The following is a 21,992-nucleotide window of genomic DNA, read 5'->3' on the forward strand; positions in this document are numbered from 1 at the left end:
AGCTCGGAAACCCAGGAGCACAGACTCGTGCAGAAAAACACCCAAGAAGCTGCAGCTTTACTGACCGAGACTTAGGAAGATAACACCAAAAGGCAGAAGTTGCAGTCCTCCATCCCTCTCCATTTTGATGTTCCCTCTATGCACAGGCCATCTGCTCCTCACCCCACGCTCTGGCATCAGATTTGATGCTTCTTTATAGCTAGAGGTTGTCAGGCCCAGCTTTTCAGTGTGGTCAGAAACCTGAGGCTGCACTGGGTTAACCCTGGAGTCAAATCATTTACCGAGGTTTCTCAGGAATGTAAAGCTGGTGATTCCCTAAGCCTTTTAAAGGATACTAATTTGGGAGATAGCTGGCAGCACTGCTGGATCTGGTGCATCTTTCACTTTTACAATGTGATACGGGCCAAAAGCATCCTAATAAGAAATAGCATAACCCAAGGGAAAGTGTGTTAGGCTAAACCTCAGGGGTTATGATGCAAGAATATAGGACATCTGCCTACATGTTGCTTAGGAAATCCACTTTATGAACTTTTGGTACCCTTTACCGGGTTCTGCCTGACGTGCACAGAAGTGATGCTGGCATGCCAGCTCCTGACAGCAAGGACCACCGGGACCTGGGCAGATTTTACCGAGCAATAAGCGGTATCTGCATCTCCAGGGCAGTTTCCCTCACACCTCTGAGGTCTGGAGCAACATGCCGGCCCCAGGAACAGAGGGGCAGCAGGGATACTGCAGCCGGCTCCCGCAGCCTGCGGGCTCTGGCGCAGGCGGGAGGGACCCGGGGACAAAGGCGGCGGCCCCGCGGGGAGGGGGGCAGCCGGGCCGGGCCGGGAGCGGAGCGGGGCTGGGCTCCGGTAACAAAGCCCGCGGCGGGCGGCAGCGGAGGCCCCTCGGGAAAGCCCGCTCCGCTCCCGGCCCGGGCCGCCCGCGGCTCCGGTCTCTCCCCGCACCAGGCCAGAGCGGGGCCGGGGCCGCTCCGGCGCCGCTTCCCCGGGCCGCCCGCGGGCGCGTTTTCCTGCCTGCCTAGCCCCGCCCTTCCCCGGGCTGCTGCTCCCTCCGGTAGCTTTTTATTTTAAAAAAGAAAAAACAAACAAAAAAAAAAAGGCGAGGGGGGGGGGGGGGGCAGCCCCGGGGAAGCGGCCCCGGCTGCGGCGGGCAGGGCAGGGCAGGGCGGGCGGAGGGAGCGGCCCCGTCCCTTTGTACCTGCTGTTTGAAGGCGCCAGGCGGCCCCGCATTGGCTGCGGCGGCCGCGGCTCCGGTAACACGAGCCGGCGGCGGGGCGCGGCGCACCGGGGCTCAGCCAGCGCCCAGCCCGGCAGCCAACGGGGCGGCGGGGAGGGCGGCGCTCGGCGCCCCTGCGCTCCTGCGCTCCGCCGCCAGCAGCCGGCTCTGCTTCGCCGCCGCTCGGCTCGGCTGGGGCAGGGCCGCGCCTCCCTGCCCGGCAGGAGGTGGGACCGGCCCCGGCGCTGCCGCCCGCCTCCTCCCGCCCGCCCTCTCTCTCTCCCCCTCCGGAGAGCCGAGCCATTCCGGGAAGGCGCCGGCTCCCCCACCGCTCCTCGGCAGCGCCGCACCGGCATCGGCCGCCGCCGCGCCGGGCTCGGCCCCACGTCGCCGGGGGGCTGCGGGCGAGCTGCGGCGGAGCGGGGCAGCGGCTGCGGCGGCGGGTGCGCGGCGCCCGGTCTCCCGCGGCGGGGAGCGGCGGGGAGCGGCGGGCGGGCGGGCGGGCGGGCGGGCGGACAAGTGGACGGAGCGCCCGGGAACGGGGCGGGGGGGCAGCCGCCGCGTAGTTGTTTTGCCCGGGGTAAGTTGGCCGATCCCCTGCGGAGGCTTCGCTTGGAGGGGGCAGCGCTTGGCTCCCCGCTCCCTGCCGCCCCCAGCCCCCTTGGGGGGGCTCTTTTATTCCCCCCTACCCCCCTGTTTGGTGCTTGGGTTTTTGTTTCGGTCTTTTTTTTTTTTTTTTACTATTATTATGGGGTCTGCGGGGGAGCAGGGCTTCCAGTCCGGCGTTGCTCTTCTTCCTTGTCCAGCGCTCTGCGGAGAACTATAATATTTCTTCCCCGAGATGCTGCAGTGAATTTTAGTCCCAGGAAATCAGGCGAACAAAATAATCCGAATAACCCGAACCATTCGTTACCGTGTGAGAGCAAACGCTGCCTAGGCACAGATGATGGCCAAAAATTCCCTGGAGGGGTCTAAAGAAGACCTGAGCAAAATTTCGGAAGAGGAGATGCTGAGGTGGAGCAAGGAAGAGCTGGTGAAAAGACTGAGGAAAGTGGAGAATGAAAAGATGAACTTAATGGTGGAACACGGCAACTTGATGAAGGACGTGAACCGGCGGCTGCAGCTCCACCTGCACGAGATCCGGGGGCTGAAGGAGGTGAACCAGAAGTTGCAGGACGACAACCAGGAGCTGAGGGAGCTCTGCTGCTTCCTGGACGACGACCGGCAGAAAGGCAAGAAGCTGTCGAGGGAATGGCAGCGCTTCGGGAGGCACACGGCCAGCGTGATGTGGAAGGAGGTGGGCATGTACCAGCAGAAGCTGAAGGACCTGGAGGCGAGGCAGGAGACCCTCCTGCGGGAGAACGTGGAGCTGAAGGAGATGGTGCTCATGCTGGACGAGGAGCGGAGCGGGGCCGGCTCGCGGAGCTCCATCGACAGCCAGGCCAGCCTGACCAACCTCAACGGCGGCTCGGCCACCAGGGACGTGGGGGACGGCAGCAGCACCTCCAGCACGGGCAGCGCGGGCAGCCCCGACCACCATCACCACCACCTCCACCACCACAAGGCCGGCGACAGCAAGGCCGGGGCCATGCGGCGATCCATGGATGACCTGTCCGCGCCCCTTCACCACCGGAGCATCCCCAACGGCCTCAACGGTGAGCCTCTGCCACCCCCCCGGGCAGGGCCGGGCCCCCGGGGCGAAGGGTGCCGGGGAGGGGGGCCCTGGCCATCCCCACCCCTGCCCATCCTTGGGGACCTCTTGGGTAGAGCAGCCCCGGGGGCCGGGGAGGGGCGGGCGGGGGGGGCTGCTCCTTGACTGTTACCGATGGCTGGGGCTGAGGGCTGGAGCCTTTCACATCTGGAGGGTTGGGGGGTTTTGTTTGTTTTGGTTTTGTTTTTTTTTTTTTTGACAAATAACAGCCCGAGTGTTCAGGGTTAAATAAACACTGATTTTCCCATCTCTTCCTACTCTCTCTCTCTCCACCTTTAAATATTTTGGTTTACGTTTGCCTTGTTTGTTTGCTAGTTTGATAAGATTGATAAAGAGCCTAGATGAGATTTCGGAAGCATCTGATGAAAGTGGAGGTCTGCCCCACAGAGCATCACCTGTTCGCTCCATGGGCTCTCAGGGCAGGCTGGCTCCAGAATGCTCAGCAGCCTTGGAGAGGTGCAACTCGGCTCCCCCCCCCCCCCCAACCCATTCCTCTGCTCTGTTTCAGAAACAGGAGGTTTATTTGTAGAGAAGAGATTGCTCTCGAAGGGATGCAGTACTTAAAATTTTGTTCAGCCTAGTCATTAAAGTTAGAAATAAGCTCCACTGTGAAATTGTGCCAAGCCTCGGCTGACAGTTCGTATTTAAGCAGTTTCTCCTGTTGTCTAATAGTGATCAGGCATTAAAATAATGGTATTGGAATGTCTTTAAAATGGAGATTTTTTCCTCTTTTGAAACCACCAAGACCAAATAACTTGAATTCTAGAAGGAGTAGTTTGGCCAGGAGAGTTAAATAGGAATGAAACCAGGCACCGATCTAGTTAATTGTTGTATATAAGACTCGTCTTAATGTTCTTAATCCTCTTTTCCAACCAGAGAGGACTCTTTTTCTGGTTGGGGTACCCTTTCCACTCCTGTAAGCACAGAGATGGGGCTGGAGCCCCAGAGATTGGTTCTGACTGGTGTCAGCAGTGGATGTGTTTACCAGGTAACTGTGCCTTCAGCTCCCAGAGCTTTTGGCGATCCTGGTAGGACAGGGGAGTGCTGGTCCTTTTGTTGTTGATTTACAGCAAGTCCTTATGCCCCAAGAGATCTGAGGGAGTGCAGCAGTGATCAACCCAGTTCTCAGGTGTTCATCCATGAATTTGCTGCAGCTGTGCATCTCCCCTCACAGGTGGAGATGACCTGGCCACCTCACCCAGTCCTCAGGGATTGCTGGTTTCAAGGGTGATCCAGTCCCTGGATGGTGCCGGGTACAGCAAGCATCTTTAAATGTTTGGTGGAGTTGTTTTTAACCTCTATCTTCCAGCACTATGTAAATCAGAAGTATCTGGTTTGTAAATTTGCAGATAGCTTCTGCTCCTGATGTGACTTTATTTTCATAAAGCATTGCTCTGCACAGAGCACATGGCAGATATGCTGTTACTGTTTTGGGACAGAAAGGCTTCGCAGTTTTGGTTTGTGAACCTTAGACCTCATCCTTTTTAGGTATTGACAGCTGACTAGGACAAAGCTGCTTGGTTAACAGATTAATTCCAGGGCTTTTGTGCTTATGGGACACCACTGTGGCCTCCGAGCTGTCCTTTAAACCCGGTGTGAGGCACCGTGGGATGCTTCAGCTGGGGTTCAAGTTATCCCTGTCTGCACGAAGAGGAAAGTGTCTGCTTGCAGAGCTTGGTCCTCATTGCCATCCTCAAACACTTTGTGCAGGACTGTGCCCAGCAGCATCATTCGGAGGGGACCAAGACCTGAGTCTCTTGTCCTACCTACCCTGTGTAGGGTAAGTGCAGGGAGGGGTGGTAGAGCATACATGTTTCTGTGCAGACCTCTGCACCCTTTCTCATGCTGCTGCATGGAAAGGAGGAATGTGGGCTCAAGCGTTTCAGACGTGACCTTAGGTTGTAGTGACTTCTGGTTTTGGGGTGCCTGTGGAAGGTAGTCTCAGTGGGAAGCACTGAAGCTAGCTGTTTGCTGTGAGCCTGTGGCTTCATTTCAGAGTGTGGGACAGATATGATCAGCACTTTTAAAGCTAATAATCCTTGTAAAGATGAAAACAAGCCTGATCTCTCTACTTAGGTAGTGAAACTGTAAAATGACTTGAATAGTTGTCATTCTCAGATAGCATCGGTATTCAGCAAGGCCATTTCCCCGACTGTGCCTTTGGAAGTGCCTCTCAATACATATGCAAATGTAAAGCTTATCAGGCCCCTTTTTTGACTGACAGCAAGAAGTCTGCGAGGGGGGGCTTGCCTGGGACCAAGAGGCGATTCTGTTAAGCCTGTGGCAGTGTGGAGGAGCAGGGCAGGTGAACGTCGAAAACTACCCCGGTGAGTCGGGTGGTTGCTGGAGCTGTTGGGGAGCAGCCCGGCAGCGAGCATCCTTCCATGTCTTCGGGTGCCGTCATGCAGCCTGGATCTCAGCCTTTTATTCACTTTTTTTCCCCCTCTAGGGATGAAACAGAAGAGTGAAAGAGAACAAAGTGTGGCCTTTTATTTTTAGGTTGCAGACTGTTGTCTCATGTCTTTAAAGCCCTGGATAACTAACCGGTGGATCAAGCAGAGGCTGCCTGACCAGCTCAGCTAATACCACAGTGAACAGCCCTTGTATGCTTTCTTAATGGACAGTGAAGGGGGTGGAGGGCAGAATTTAGCACCTGTAGTAAAGACATAGCAGGAGCCTTGGACAGCTGGTTGGGGGCAAGGCATGGTGAGCTGCTTGCTAGAGTGCTTCTGCATATGGAGAAGCTGGAAATACCTGAAATGTGCTGCCCCTACTAGTGGTACCCTGTTGGGCTCTGTATGATGCTTTGCTTTTCTAGGTATTGAGCAGGACTCTTTCACTTGTTTAGTGCTTTTCTAAAGCAGCCACGAGTATGGCAGCTGTTAAATGCTCCTAAGAAAGTAGCTTTTTAATAGAAACTTAGTGAGCAAAGGTGTATTATTTTAATTTTCTCATCAGCAGTCCTTTGGAAGTGGGTTGGTAAACCAGGGCTTGATTTACTGGCCCCAGTGACCCACCCTGATGTGAGGTATTGAACTCCAGTTTTGTAAGCATGAATTCAGTATAAACGGTATGAGTTTAGAAAACAAACCCAACCCAACCTGCGATCCACCTTCCCTTCACTTTTCTGAAGTCTATTTACTTTTATAAACTGGTTTTTTGTAAGCCGATAATTATTTACTCATGGAAGATAAGGTAGTAAGCATAACTGATAATGTGAAAACGGCTAATATTAGATGACATGTGTAATCTTACACAGCTCTGAATATTCTCCTGAGAGCCAATAAGAAATCTGCTTGGTCTGAAGGCGAGTGGTGTGTCCATTATCTGTGCGTGAGCTGGGACCTGGGCTGCAGGACAGGGGCACCTCCAAGCTATGTGATGGGAACTAGCCAGTTGCATCTGTGTTGAGCGATATGCCGTAGTTCCCACAAATCTACCCACAGATAGAGGCAGAAGTCGAGGCACAGTTGCTGTGTTGTGCTTATGGGTGCTTTGGCTTTCATATGTATGCACGGCTGGAGCCTCTGAGCATATGTAGTCTCTCTGCCTGTCCAGCTTCAGGCAGCCCCTTTGGAGCAATGGCCGTTGCTGCTGCCTGGTTCCTGCCAGAACAAAGTTTCAGGGTGGAGGCGACAACAGCCACATTGAGTGATATTAACATGACCTGAGGGAAGAAAAAAGCCTTCAGGTACCATAGGATATGTCCCTGGACTGTGAAGTACGTGGGAATATTGGGAGGAGTGACTTGAAGCTTCCTGAGGCCAGGGCAAGGGCTTCCACTGGTTTTAGCCTTATCTAGATCTTACTGGGATAACTGTTTATCCATCTGCAAGCCTGGAGGCCTACAGACTCACTGGCTGGTGATGTGCCTGGGACAAAATCCTGTGCATACAGACAAAGTTTTCAGGCTTTAATTTCCAGCCCTACCCCACATCAATGGCACGTTGTCCTTAGAACTTCTCCTTGTCCTTCACCTTCCACTGAAGCTGTTTGCTCTGGGTTGCCAAAACGGACTGGGTGGTTGTCAGTGTCTCTGATTTTAGTCCAGTTGGGTAAAATGTTGATGCTTTTCTTTATCAATGTGAACAGTTTTTTGGTGTGGGTGTTTTGGTTTTTTTCTTGTTTAATTATTAAAAACATCAACACTTAATGGCAGATAGCCTGTAGTAGCAGAGACATTAATCTATGGCGTCTTGCTGCTGTCTGCTCCAACGAAAGAAGAATGGTCTCTCTGGGTGAGGGGGTGGGAAGATCTCTAGTTCTATTGATTCCCACTTGTAAATGTCCACATATTTACCTAGAGGGTACGATATATTGCAGTTAAAATGGTGGCAAAGAGAAATGGCTGTTCCCTGTGGGTTGGTATTGATCGGACATGCAGCTACCCTGTACTTATTTTTCCTCTTCTTCACACCCCTTAGGCCAAAGTCCTTTGTTTTTATTAGTGTATTTATAATCAATATATGTATTATTTACCATGATGTATTAATGAGGCTTTTGAGATGAGAAGATGCAGGGGCAGAAGCAAAGGGTGAGGTTCATCCCATTTAATTTGAGATATCTCCAATATAGACTTTAACATCTGTGTCCCTTTGGGCTTCCTTTATCAGCCACGTGCAGAAAGGCACTTTGGTGTCATGATTTATGTCAACTATGTCTCTTTAGAGGGAGAAGAGTTGTATACTACTCATGCTCTTTCTCTACGCTGATGGGAAGGAAGCCTGGTCAACTAGCTCATATGCAAACATCTAAAGCCCGGTGAGCTCAGTCCTGTTCCAGGTGTTGTGGTGACCATTGTCCATCCTTCAGTGCAGCTGTGCTAGCTCAGGTAAAGTGGAGGAAACCGCCTTTCTCACTAGCAGTCAGGGGTCACCCCTTTGCAGTCCCTACACTGCATGGGCACAGCAGCCTAGGTCAGAGAAAGTCCTCTTCTCTGCGATGGAGACCTCTCAGAACTCAGTGGCTCCTGCCATGCTTAAGCAGAATTTCAGCTACTTGACCAATTAATATCTTTCTTGTATCAAGAGCACTTTTTGTCCTCTGAACATAGCTTTTTTTTCTTTTTTGTGATACTGCCATGTTTAACCTGTTGGTATTTTTGGTGCTGTAGGCTACTGTGTCCAGCTTCTTTGTGATTGAGCCAGGAAACCTGCCCTGGGCTGGTACAGTAGATGCAAGACCTCTGTAGAAACACCTGTTTCCATCTCTGCTGAAAGTTCAGTGAGTTCTGCTAATAGGATTATCAGCGCTGAGGTCTCAGACAGTAAAGAGTACGGCTTGAGTTTCTTCTAACCATTAGTCACTGGCCGCTCGTTCAAGGGGCTTCAGTGGAGTACTCCACTTGATGCATCTTTGTCGTTGCCTGCTCCTGCCTTCTTGCTGGGGCACTGCCAGTGTGCTAGCCTGCTAGGCTCCCAAACTTCAGGGTGGCGTGTGTCCCTGAAAATAAGGCTCAGGATGCTTAAACTAGGTACTAAAATTGGGCCATATCTGGAAATATATTCTCCATAGTAGTGTGTTCAAATTTTGTTTTCCTCTTTCAGTTTTCTATAGAGATATCTTGTTCTCAGCTGTCCTGTTGAAGGAAAAAAACTTGTATTGATTAAAAGGCAATTTTCTATGGGCCTTTGATGGAATTATCCACTTAGACTTGTCAAAAGCAATGAAAATAAGGGGAATAAACTGTGTTGGTTACATGTAAATGATTTGGTCCTCTGGAGGCATTTCATCAAATAAAGCTGAGGCTCGAAATGGTGATCTAATTAAGTGGCAGGCATGGGAACCCAAAATGCAGACTTGGCAGGTGTTACACTCAGTGGTGTGTGTGCAGAGATGAGGGGCATGAACACTAACAGAAGTGTTGCATTTGAAAGCTCGAAAGTTAATGCTTTTATAGGGACAGGGCTCGCTACATCTATGCAACTGGGGAGATACTGGAGGCCTGCTCTGGGAGGCATTGGGCTTTTTATCTGCCCCAGCATGGCTGTGGCTTTGCTTGCATCTCACACGGACATAGCCATGGCAGGGTCTGGTGATATTGTCCCCTCAGGTTGCCCCTGCAGCATCCTTCTGTACTGGGGCTGCTCTTTGGAGATGCTCTGGGAGCAGAAGGATGGACTGCTTTCACTGGTAAGTGAGGTGGAGGTGAGGTGCCTCAACTGTCAAAAATGTCTGGTATACATCAGGTGTGGCGTGAAGCAACTGAATGAAATTGTGAGCCCATTTACAATGCACTTAAAACACTTGACCCCAGGAAGGCTGAAGTTCTTTCCGCTCTCACACTCAGGCCTTAGTGCATTCCACTGCAAAAACACGGCGTTGCTTGCCTGGAGCAGGGAAGGTCTAGGGGCTGCACATCCAGTTTTCCTGCAAATTAGCAGCGACTGGCCGGGTTTGCTTCTGCATTCTGTATTTTTAACCTGACTTTTTGTCTGCCAGCCAGAATTTGTCCTGCCCTGTCGCCAAATGTCATCATCCCCTTGTGGTTAACTTGCTGCAATTCATGAAACACTTGGCTGCCATAAATAGTTATGTGCAGAGGTTCCTCCGCACGCGGAGCGGGCAGAAATTCGCAGGCAGCGCTGCTAGGCACTCGCACACTAACATGTCCACCAAGAGAAAGTTGACCCACTTCTGCAAATAGATAACTCCTGGCAGAAAAAAGTAACACTGTCTCAGAGAATCTATCTTGCCTTTGCCTACTGAATTGTGAAGCAAAAAGCGAGCCAGCTCCATCTTCTGAATTAACAGCGATGTGAGCACAGTGCTCCCCATTGAAAGGAGAGTGTGTAAATCGGCCCTTGATCTAAGGAGGGCTTAAAATGGCCACAATTCATTTGTGATTTTTTTTTCCCAATATAATGAGCCCTTTTGTTAGTGAATGAGGTGTGTGGAGTCAGGACTCTGCTGCTCTTAGGCATTAGGAAACATTTATCACCATGGCAATTGAAGGCTGCTGTACAGGTTATTTTGAACGCTTTTCTAGTGACTCATATCTGGGCCAAGACCATTTATGCCAGTTTACTTTGGTCCCCGTGAAAACAGGTGTGTATATCACTCTTTCTTCCCTTAAACTGCTTCTCGCTTTGCTATTTGCCCCTCTCAGGAAGCTCATGGCTTATACCGACTTCTTACATCTCCAAGCAATGGTGGTGCTGAGCATTCACCTTGCTCAGAGACTCTCCTGTGAAGGGCCTTTTTGAAAGACAGTCCTTGTGAAGTGGGCATTGATTGGATTTGAGATTTCAGGGATTGAAGTGGTCCTAAATCTGATGTGAATTAGCTTGTTGTCTGCATGGGCTTCTCTTATAGGCTCATAGGACGGGATGTCTTCTGTTTGCCTGGGGTGGCTGTGCTGTCTATAGCAGAGGGGGCAGTGGTGATGAGTGCTGGGCTTATGGCACTGGGGCTTTGGCCAGCTGCAAACTGCAGTCACAGGGGTGATGTACTAGCTGTCTTGTGAGGTTGTGTCAACCCCGGCTTGCTGGCAGAATTAGTTCAATCAAAGCTGGAGCGCTCTGAAAAGCCCTTCAGACTTCCCCCTGCCCCCCAGCTCTGTGCAGTGACACTCAGGACTGTGCTGCTGCCTTTCTCCCCATTTCATACTCAGTCTCCTCTGCTGCTGGGGTTTCATTCACGTGCAGGGTCGTCGGTGGCATTTGAATGTGGGAGATGGAGGAAGAAGTGTGTGGAGCAAATGGATGGAGCGGGGCTCAGGCTGGGAAGCAAGAGGAGATACTTCGCTGCTGTTTCAAACCACCTCCAGGGCAGTAGGATGCTCCTGGGCTGCCTATGCCTGGAGGTTTGGCAGCCATGTCTGACCTGCCCCTGCCTTCCTGGGACAATGAAACAAGGCCACGCGGTGCTGAGCGCCATGCTTCGTGCAGCGGGGAGAGCTGTGGAGCAGGGGTTGCTCTGTTCTCTCGCTGCAGAAGACCTACAGAGAGGAAGGGAGCAGGAAGAAGGACAGTAAAACCAAACCATTATTTCAGAGAAGAAGAAAAAGTAAGCCTTACAGCATTTCCAGTCCCCAAAGCTTAATATTTCTATGGAAACCAATGCAGCAGGAGGCTTGCTGTCAGTCTCTGATCTAGTGGGGTTGACTAGATTTCAAAAATGTTTGTCCTTCCCCACATCTTCCATCCTGGATCATGTGAAGACAGGTTGCTGTGTATCACAAATGCAAGATTAAAACCTGCATTCCAGGTTTCCAACTCTCCATTAAGTACTAAGCAGTCTCTAGAGGGTTGGCATCCACCTTTCATGTGCAGTTTTTTACTTGCTAAGGTACATTTCATTCACTCAATGACACTTATTGATAATGCCTTGTCTTATAAATGCCATTCCTGTGACACCGTGCTCTTTGAAGGATGTCTGTGACTTTGTATCATCGGACTGTGGACCATTTAGTGGTGTGGTACATCTCAGTGCCCAGTGACATTATGGCAGGGACACTGTTTGACTTGAATGGAGCGAAGACTTGGCTCTTTACACTTGCTTTATTTAGTCTTTTATTCAAAGGAGATCCATAATGTTTTTAATCTATTAATTTGATGGACATAATCTGGCCTATTTAGCTAATAGTCTGCTTGATTTTTGTGTAGCCAGAGGATTACGCTGGTTATATATGTGCAGGTATTTACTGTTGTCATGTTGATGTTTTCACCGTTTTGCCCCCCATTTTTGCTTTTAGTAGGATCTACTAGAAATGGCTGCAGGACAACCAACATGAAAGTCCACTCTTTTATGCTGGAGTAACATCATCAGATGCTAGCAGAGCATCAGTTATAAAAAATAACTCATTTCAGTTGATGCTGAATCTTTTTCAGCTCCTAACAAAGGTGTTAAGAAAAATCTTATTTTTATGTACAATCTTAAAGGACTTTTGTGATGCACAGTATTCTTTTGTCTTCCTAGTTTCCTTTTCTTATCTCACTTACTGGGGTTTGCAGTCTCATATTTATTTATTTCCCAGCAGCTGAATATAACTTTGATCTATGCTTTGGATCTGTGGAGCTTTTAATCCCTTTCCACTGAGTCAAAATCTTGTTTGCTGTTGAATGTGATACGTAGTTATAGGTTATATGATCTTCACCAGCGGCTCATGCATTGCGGAAAGATGGCATATTGTGAAAAACTCTGATAAAGTGTCCCCTTGTTCGTTTTCCTGATTGCAACTCAAACCCAGCATGGGAGTGAATCATTTTGCTGTGGGTCAGACTGCTGATACACCTGTCCTCTGCTGTTATGTATACCTATGTACTAGCCTGTTTTATTTAAATTATTCATTCATTTCTTTGTGATGTTTATTTTTGAAGTTACAGACCAGTGGAGTATTGCAGCCAGCACAGCGGCCGTTCTGTCTTCCAATTCTGATAACATTTGTGGTGTTTTCTCTTTCCATCCTCTTAGCTGCTTGTTACAGCTCTTAAAAGACGAGGACCGTTTTTTAAAGCCTGCATGTTTATTCCTCTTTGATGTCCTGAAACAAAATAATATATGCCTTGTTTGTGGAGATCTTCTGTCCTGGAGTGGCTGCAGGTTCCACCTCAGGAAGAGTAATGATTTCTGCAGCTGTCAGTCCTCTAGGTCATGTGGATTTAGCTGCATGTGTGTGACAGTACTTAACTGTCTTCTGAAAGTTGTTGTTTTTGAGGTTTTGGTGTAGCTGTTTGCTTTCTGGATTCTGAGCAGTTTATTTGAAAATCTCCCACGCTTGTCTCCTGGCCTCTTGTAACAAAATGCAGTCGTCTTTTTAGGAGGTCAGTTAAGACTGTATTGTTTTAGGTGTAAGCTTTAAAATAGCAAAAGGATAGATGGTTTTGAGACTTTGCAGCATGGAATTGGGACTCACATTTGGTGCACTTTCTCATTGTAATATGGTTTTCTGGTGTAGTCTTACTCGATTATGTGATCTGGGGGTCATCTTTAATACAGCCAGGATAATACATTTCCTTTGTCTTCTCCATGTTTCTTGTGGCTTATTGGGTCATATATATAACGTGCTCATACAGTGCTCAACAGAATTTGACCCTTACTTCAAGTGGGGCCTCCAGCCATTGCTATGATACCAGTGATAACAAACAACACAGGTTTTGAGTTACAATGAGCTAGCAAGGAAGGACCAGCCTTTATAGTAACTCCAGACATTTCTCCTTCTAAGAGTTGGAGTTGCTTCAAATCGTGTTTCAGCTTTACTGCGATAAAAGCACTTTACGTGTTGGGGTGCTTCTTTCTGTATTGCATATACTTCTTGGGACTGCAGGAAGATGAAGTGTGGACAGTCTCCAGCTGACTGTCAAAAATAGAAACTTGTCAAATAGTATTTCATCTCCCAAATGAGAAGACAAGGAGGAAAATAAGATAAATAGCAGTGTTTGCCTCTCCCCAAGTGCAGAAAGATGCCGCTGCTGTCACAGCAACAGGTTACCATGATATTTTTCAGAGGGCAGGGACAGCATTTGTTATTTCAGCTCATCCCATCTGCATTGCCCAGTTGAGAATCATATTATGTACACGTGTATTTAAGATGCTGTTTATCTGGCAGCCTAGTGCAATTTCGGCTGAGGTGAAGAATCAAAACTGTGAAGCGGATGGGTCCTTGTTGTCACATTGCTCCTCATGTCACTGCAAAGCAGTGGTGTCTTTGCTGTAATTTCTGAAGACACCTTTCTTCTTTCCAATTAAATTCTTACCTGATACCTTGATTGCTCTATTTCTGACGCTGACAATTTGGTAACTCCTAACAAGCCCTGACTGAAAAGTCATTGAGGTCACTCTTGGGTGTGAACCCAATGCTTCTTAACCACCTTGGGCTTTTATTCCCATTTGCGTATTGGAATTTGTAGGGAGGATCTATTTGTCAGTGTATTACTGAATCATTAGGAGGGTGACAAGACCGTAGTAACTCTTCCTAGGCAATTATGTATGAAAGGTTGTCAGTATGAATAGTATGGGAAGTTAAAAGCCTTAATTTTCATTTAGAATTGAAGCCCTAATGACTTTCCACTCCCACAGCTCATAAAGACCTTGTTTCAGCCTCAAGTTGACCAAGGAAAATGGGTGTGTGTGTGTCTCTTATTGCAGACTTTTTTTGTGCAGGATTTTTATGAAAAAGAAGATTTATGAGTCACTGTTCTTTGTATAAAAGATAATTACTGGAGTACGAGTCTCAGAAAAGTGACATTTTATGACTTCGCCGCTAGCCAAGCAGTGTGAGCTTTTGCCTTCTCTCTTTTCAATTAGTTAAGTTAAACAGCATCTCAGTTCAAAAGGACTAATTATATTCCTGTTTGTTGTTTGCCTTTATATACTAAATGTTTTCTATACGTAAGGATCACCCCAAATGAATGCTATTTAATTGTTTGAAATGATGGGTGTAGATCTTGTGGGGTTATGTGGATTGTTGTATTCAGTCACATCCATCACAGCGTAGTAAGGAAGAGAAATTTGATCATGCAAATCCTTTTGTTAACCCTAGGAGCATAATTAAATTCCTCTGGAAATTTGTTCTTTAAAAACACATTCCTCTAAACAGCAATGTTGTTTAATCCATGCTCAAATGCAAAGCTATGTATTCATCCATTTCTGTGTGTTTTGTTGTGGGTTTTTTTCTTTTTTCTTTTTTTTTCTTTCTGTAAGTAAAAGGAGCATTTTGTAATGCAATAGCATCTGCTGCCTCATGGGTGAGAGCCAAGGGTGGGTGTGCACATAGAGGTGCCACGTGCAGGTCATGGTCCTGCTTTGGCCCCGCAGCAGCAGGTCAAGAGTTTGCACAATGGCAAGTGATCCAGAGCATGCCCATTTTGGGGGATCCACCTAGGATACCTGAAAGGCATCTTCGGTTCAAAGGACAGGTGCTCAACATTCTCAGAATATTAAGTGTTCTGAATGTGCCTCAGACTTTGCTGTTGGAATTGTCTGAGGTGACTAGCTGATTTTCTTGGCCGTGGGGCTGTGTACTTGAGAAGGCGTTGCTGTAGAGCTGTAGATCCCCTCCATCCATAACAGCATAGGTCCAACAAGCTGTCTGATCTCACAGCTGTGAGACAAGTTTCCTTGGAGTCCTGCAAGATGAGGAATGGATCACGTAAACAGCAGCTTGTTGGAGAGGCCTCTGTTTTTCCTTTCAGCCTGTTACAGCCTCTTGGCCAGTTTGGACAGGGAAGGTTTCCGACAGAAAATCTCCTGTCCTGTCCTTTCATTCTGCCTTATTTGGATAAAAAGTAGAGGGCTGTCTTTTTAATTTTTTTATTTTATTTTGGCAGTTCAAAGTGAAGAAATGCAATATTTTTGGGAAAGGCTTGGAACTGGCCCTGTAAAAGGCATGTTATCTAAAGGGTAAAACTCCCTGACTGTGTTATGTTTAAGTATGGCAATATTTGAATTTGACCTTTTCTTTTTAAATCAGAGATTTCATACCTGGATTTAAACCAAAACCATATTAAACACAAAGGGATAGGGTTGTTCTGTTAAAAACGTCTGTAAAGCTGGAGGGAAGGGCTGGGCAGCATGGAGTGCATGCCTGGTATGGGGGGCCATGGAGGTGCCAGCGTCCTGGACCTGCTGCAGGAGGGTAGAAAGCAAGAGGGGAGTTGCGGGGAGAACTTCTGCCAAGCCCAGATGAAGCTCTCATACAGCCTTTGTGCTGAGCTGGCGGGGGAAGATGCCCTCATGGTGCGTTAGGAGTGGGCAGCAAGAGTTGCTTGCCTAGCTTGAGATGGAGTTGGAGACCACTGCAAAGGGGTGCGGCAGCAGCCTGAAGGAGGAGATGGAGTAAATGAGTCCAAAGATGTGGTTTGGGAGTTAGATGTTACGTTTAACAGCTGATTTCATTGAACTCCCTCCAGCACAGCATTGATGATGGTGCCTAGGGCTATAAAGATTGCATTTTGATCAGCAAGTCAAAAGCAAGTCTACCACTAGTTATGAATACATTTTCAGAATTGCAAGCAAAGGAGATCCCAGAATAATAACGGGCAGAAAAAGTTGCCCAAAGGAGCCAGTTCCCTTGATAAATGCTGGAGGAGGTACAGACCTGAACTTTGTACTCTTTCCATCTCAGCTTTTCAAAAATGTGCAAACGGGTCTAGTATTTGAGTTTTGAGGCTGTTGAAATCCTGAATAGACATAATGCAAGGTGGCAGGAAAGCCAGTAATGATGGAGTTTTGAAAATACAAGTGGTTCAGCTGTAGATGTGTGGGATAAATGAAGAAAGCAAGTGCATGTGTGTCCTGTGCTGCGTATTGTTGACCCAGCTGGTTATTCAATGATGAAGTCTGATCTGTATGTTTCGAATGACAGATCTGGGTTCTGAAGTGCTTATGATTAGATTAAGACAGTGTAGTAAACCTTAATGGTGCATGAAAAGCTACTGCTGGATTTGCAGTAATACGTACTTTTCTGCCTTAGAACAGCATGAATAATACTTCATGGTTGTATAACTCCTTCCAGACAAGGAGTCTAGGAGTGCTTTGTAAACGCTAATGAGTTTGGCCTCATAGCATATTTATAAGCCTGAGAAGTAGCATTATTCCCCTTTTTTATGGTTTGGATGTTGACTAGCCCAAGTATGCAAAGAGCGGGCAACAGAGCTTACATCTTCAGACCCTCAGTCCTGGGCCTTATCTGCAGGACTTGGTAGGCTTTCTAAGTGTGTCTGAGGCATGCTCAGAAATTTATTGCAGATTCAGTCCAGCAAAAGGGTTGTTTTTTGCAAACCTCTGGGTATCCTTTGTAAAGCGAAAAGCATTGTAATTATTTGACGCTAATTTCTTGCTCGCCTTTTCGTTCTACAGCAACAGAGATTGAAGCTAATCCTCTATTGGAATGAAATCAGTTTGGGCATTATGAATATAGTTTCCTTGTCCAGAACAAAGAGGCTAAGCTAATGTGAATGAAAACTCCTGTTATCTTTACATGGGAGTTGCAGGTGGGTAAGGAATGTGAGGTCAGCCTGGATTGGGAGCAGATAATTGCCTGTGTCAAAGGGCAACAAGAGTGATGCCTGTGAAAAACGCCTTGCAAAGTAGGTGGGATCAGACACTGCATGGACACACAGAGATTTTTCTCTAGCAGCTTCTTCAGATGTTCATCCCAGAATGTCTTCATTATTTGTACAGATTTATGTAGTGGGATGTTCTGCAATGTAAGCATCGTGTGGATTGCAGATAAATTTTATAAATATTTTGTGTGTGAATTCAGTGTTTGGTGACAACTGCCAGAAAGACAGTTCTAAAGGGAGAAGTTCCTCTTTAGCTGTAGGATAAGCATATGCAAGCAGGCATTTCACATACTGCTTTCACATTCCTAACCTGAAAAGCTGCTTCTAGAGCTCACTGCTTTTTTGCGGGCTGGAGACAAGTGAGGATCCCAACAAGGAGTCTATAAAGTTCTAGATATGGAGATGGTGATCTTCATGATGTAACCATGCATCTGCTACCAGAGTTGGTTGTTAGAATGTGGTCTCAGATTATAGAATCATAGAATATTTTGTGTTGGAAGGGACTTTTAAAGGTCATCTAGTCCAACCCCCCTGCAATGAGCAGGGACATCTTCAACTAGATCAAGTTGCTCAGAGCCCCATCCACCCTGACAGTGAATGTTTCCAGGGATGGGGCATCTACGACCTCTCTGGGCAACCTGTTCCAATTTTCACCACCCTTACCGTAACAAAACTTTCTTCCTTACATCTAGTCTAAATCTACACTCTTTTAGTTTACAACCATTACCCCTTGTCCTGTTGCCACAGGCCCTGCCAAGAAGTTTGTCCCCATCTTTCTTGTAAGCCCCCTTTAAGTGCTGAAAGGCCGCAATACGGTGTCCCCAGACCCTTCTTTTCTCCAGGCCAGTTCTCAGCCTTTCCTCACAGCAGAGGTGTTCCATCCCTCTGATCATTTTTGTGGCCTCCTCTGGACCTGCTCTAACAGGTCGTGTCTTTCCTGTGCTGAGGGTCTGAGAGCTGGACACAGCACTGCAGGTGGGGTCTCCTGAGAGCACAGTAGAGAGGGATAATCACCTCCCTTGACCTGCTGGCCCGGCTTCTTTTAATACTGCCCAGAATACAATTCTGGGTTGTGAGTGCACGTTGCTGGCTTATGTCCAGCTTTCCATCCACAAATATTCCCTCTTGGCCCAAATTGGTCAAGCCAGGAGACTAAGGGGCTACTGAAGCTGTTCTTCAATCTCCCAAGTTGGGTGGGACAGTGACTGTAGTGGAAGCTCAGTGGTAAGGACTGGAAACAGGAGAGAACATACCTGTATTTTCTACAGTAGTTTTATTAGAAAAGACCTGGGGAGTTTCCTAGGAAGATTTACATGTGGTTGATTATTATTTTGTTGGCATGATGGAAGCTGCAGTAATAAGCTAGTTGGCACTTGAAAAAAGGTGCAGATTTTCTTTTTTTCAGAGGCAACTGCTTTGTTTACTCTGTGTTTCCACATGTAGATCAGACTCATCTCAGATTTTGAGATGTTACCATGCTGAAGAAGGCCATTTTTTGAGGCTGTTTATGTGCAGTTAGCAGAGTTACACCAAGAGTGAATTTGGCTCGTGGTTTTCTGCTGTGAGGATTATGACCACGTGAATGCGAAGAGGGTTGTTTGATTTCTAGCAAATTGTTGTTAAACATATGAATGGCAGCTGGGGTCATAAACAGAAGGAAGGAGAGATTTGAACTGCGCAGTAATGGATGTTACCCAAATGATTTTGGTAAGACAGTCTCTGGGACATCAGTATTTCCTTCTACTATGAAATCCACAGACCCAGAAGTATGGGAGCTGTACTACGCCGTGTGTTCCGGTGCTGAAATAGTGTTCTGTGTATTGCTGCACTTCAGAGGTGTGTCTCACTGAATTAAATGGCATTAAAACAGTAGGCTGCTCCATATAATTGGGCCATATTTTTAGTCTGATTCTGGTATATTAAATGCTATATTGGCATGTGACCTTTTTCTTTATCTGGCTACTTCTGGAATGCAACCTACCCTTAGCTTTTCAGCACAGAACAAAAGCTTTTCTTGAACCGCTGTTTGCTCGTGGCTACAAATAACAAACTTCGGGTGATTAGCAAGAGGTTTTGGCAAGTCATGCAGATACACAGGGTGTATCAGTATGTGACGTGGCATCCTCGCAGAGCTGGGAGCAGGAGCATCCTATAGAGAGGCTCTTAGTTGACTGTGCAGTGCTTAATCTTTCTAATGCAGCCCATAATGTGTAGTGAAAGATCTAGATAATGCAAGAAAACAGTTATTTATCTGGGATTAGCCTACATAAAACATTTACATTGAGCGGAAACTAGGCCAGAATACTATTATTTTGTAAATTATGATGGTGAATTGAAACCTGATCGGAAGTCTTCTGAAGTCAAAATAGTCTTTGTATGTAGTGCCCTCCGTGGATGGACTTTGGACCCTGGGTTTTGGCTTAGTGGACCCTTTGGACCCCTGGACTTTGCCTTGGTACTAAGTCTATGTATACCAGTGTTCTCGTTGCAAAAGGGAAAATTCTTAGTTTAAAAAAGAAAAAAACCCCAACTTCAGACCCTCAAGCAAGCATACCAAAAAACCCAGAACATAATTAGTATCATAACAAACTCTCAGGCTGGCTAGTTATCAATGCCTCCTTGTGAAGAATAGCCTACCTGCTTTTCTGAATTCCTGCGCTGCTAGTGGTGCACAAGGCATTTTCCTGATGATTTATTATGGTAGGAGCTACAGAGTAATCCTTGGTAAATAGATTTATACATGTGACAGTCTACTGAATGGGAGATTTATACTTGGCTATTCCATTGCTGCTTATTACCATATGATGTTTCGTTGAATGCAATTATACGTCTGCCTCTACTCTTTAAAGTCTAGAAGAGTTTCACAATATTACCATCTTCTTCTGCTCAGCAGAGCCTCACAAAGAGGCACTTTCTATTGTGACATTTGGGTTTGCGGGGATCCTGGTAGTTCTGGTTGTGTGAAGGAAGCTGGGTTTTGACTCTTGGCCAGACTTGCTGTACTGTTACACTGGAGGTGTTTTCAGAAGTTGAGCTTTGCCAGCTGCCAGAGCTCTCACAGAGTTTTGCACTGCAGAACTGGCCTCGTCTTACAGGTTATTTTATTATATATATACATCTGTGTGTCTATATATATTAACAGCTGTTAGTTGGGAAGATCCTTGTAAAGCCTACAGGTCTTAAGAGGACATGTAAGTCTTTCCTCTTGATGAATTTAGTGTAATGTATTCATTACACCAGCTGAAGATCAGAATAGAACATTTGCCCTGACATTAGGAGAATGATTTAGATTTTATTAGCTGGTATTTTTCACTTAATTTCTTTGGCACAGATTCTACTGTTTACTGCTGCTGTCTGCTAGGTTTTTAATTAGAAAACATTCTCATTAAACTAAAATAGTTTCTTTCCCCCTTTGGTAATCGATACAATGTAAAAATCTTTTTGAAACAGTGGCTTAAAGCAATGGTGTCTGCTAAGTATTTTACTTAGTACAGGTATTTTGGGAGACACCCAGGCTGCGCTGAGGCCTGTAGCAAAACTTCCCTTGGCATTGGAGGGACTAGGATTTCACTTTGTATTTTGTGTTTGCTGGTAACTTTTCATTCCTGGCTAGCGCATATGACTTTAATCTTTAATGATTTCGTTTTGACGTGTCTTTTAGAAACCGTGATTGTCCACGCTCAAGCCCTGTGTTGCTGCACCCTTGTGCTCTGAGACCTCATTCATAAACATCTCTCCCAACGCGGCCCTTTATCCCGTGTCCGGGGATGCGAGAGAATCCCAAACAATGGCAGGGCTGAGACAAAAGCCGCGCTGTGGCGGGGTGCTGAGGCGGGAGCGCGGAGGGGCCCAGGCGCCTCAGCTCCATTGTGCCTGTAATTGGATTTCTGCTGGCGCTGGCCCGCCAGCGGGAGCGCGGCCCGCCGGGGCAGGCGTGCACACCGCAACAAACCGCGCCCTGATTGGAGGAGGCAGGTGACCTTAAAGCCCACGTTGTTGGGTGAGACCTAACGCGGTGCAAATGCACCAGGTTGCAACTTTATTAGTGATTAGACACAGAGATAAGCCGCACCACAGTTGCCTAATCTGCAGAGCCTAATTCCAGTCATCGGAGCCAGGGATGCTGGTGCAGACTGAGTGCCTGTCCAGTCTGAGTGAGCCGGAGCGACTGCAGACAGCGTGATAGGGAGTTTCTGGATCGCCTGGGTCTGGGGCGGATTTTAATCGGTCTCTGCTGTGGGGTGGCTGGGACAGGGAAGCAGGCACTGAAAATATGGAACTGGGGAGAGGGTCACACAGCTGTCGTCTTCAAACCCAGCTTAACATCTGTAGTGGCTGATCGGAAGAGTATCCACAGTGAACAAGGATCGGTCCTTCCTGAGAAAAATAAGGTGAAGAAGCAATTTGTCAAGTGGAGTATTTAAGGGGGAGACAAACTCTTCCATATTTCCATTTTTCCACCTGAGGCTGTTCCTGGGTGCTCTGGAGCTATTCTGAGTTCTTTTCTTCTTTTGGACCAGGGTTCCCTTTCATGTGGCCCAGGGTAAAGGCTTAGATGGGTTTGGCCCATGATGATTGATCCGTGCTGGATGTTTTAAGCTGTGGCTGAATCCTACTAATGTGTCTGCATGAATGGTGGTGGGAAATGTTAGAGGCTGCAAACAAAGATGAATCACCGTAGGCCAAGGGTTAAGACAGCACAGCAAGTATGATGCTGTGGTATGCTCTGTTACTGGATTTCCTCCAAGGATTGCTCTTTGAGGAGCTTTGGCCTCACGGCATGCTGCAGAGACCTGCTGCTCAGTGCCATCCTTTAAACATAATGTGAGAGCCTCCAGTTGGATCATATACAGATCTTGGTCTGTCTTGCAAATATATGCATTGAAATGTTTGGCAGATTCACTCTGCAAATCCAGACAGGCCCATGCAACCCTAACTTTTAAATCCATGGCTTGGGATTCTGTCTCGGAGAGCCACTGCTAACTTCCTTATCCTGGACGCTCTTGGGTGGCATCTGCCTTGTCTTCAGACCCACCTAGACAGCTACAGAAATA

General features: G+C 47.4%; 1 protein-coding gene across 3 annotated transcripts in view; it reads left to right on the forward strand.

Annotated features, from left to right (window-relative positions):
- Nucleotides 1–1,482: 1,482 nt before the first annotated feature.
- Nucleotides 1,483–21,992, forward strand: part of CCDC85C (coiled-coil domain containing 85C) — a 121,014-nt gene continuing 100,504 nt past the window's right edge. For 2 of the 3 annotated variants that reach the window (XR_005105214.1, XM_037393763.1), the window contains exon 1: nt 1,483–2,876. Coding sequence is in view for 2 of the 3 variants with exons in the window: in XM_037393763.1 (XP_037249660.1) it covers nt 2,165–2,876 (712 nt within the window). In the remaining variant the exon portion in view is untranslated. The remainder of the gene's footprint in view (nt 2,877–21,992) is intronic. The other variant, XM_037393765.1, reaches the window with a different exon arrangement.

Source organism: Falco rusticolus, chromosome 7 (assembly GCF_015220075.1).
Source record: "Falco rusticolus isolate bFalRus1 chromosome 7, bFalRus1.pri, whole genome shotgun sequence".
Classification (NCBI taxonomy): Eukaryota; Metazoa; Chordata; class Aves; order Falconiformes; family Falconidae; genus Falco; species Falco rusticolus.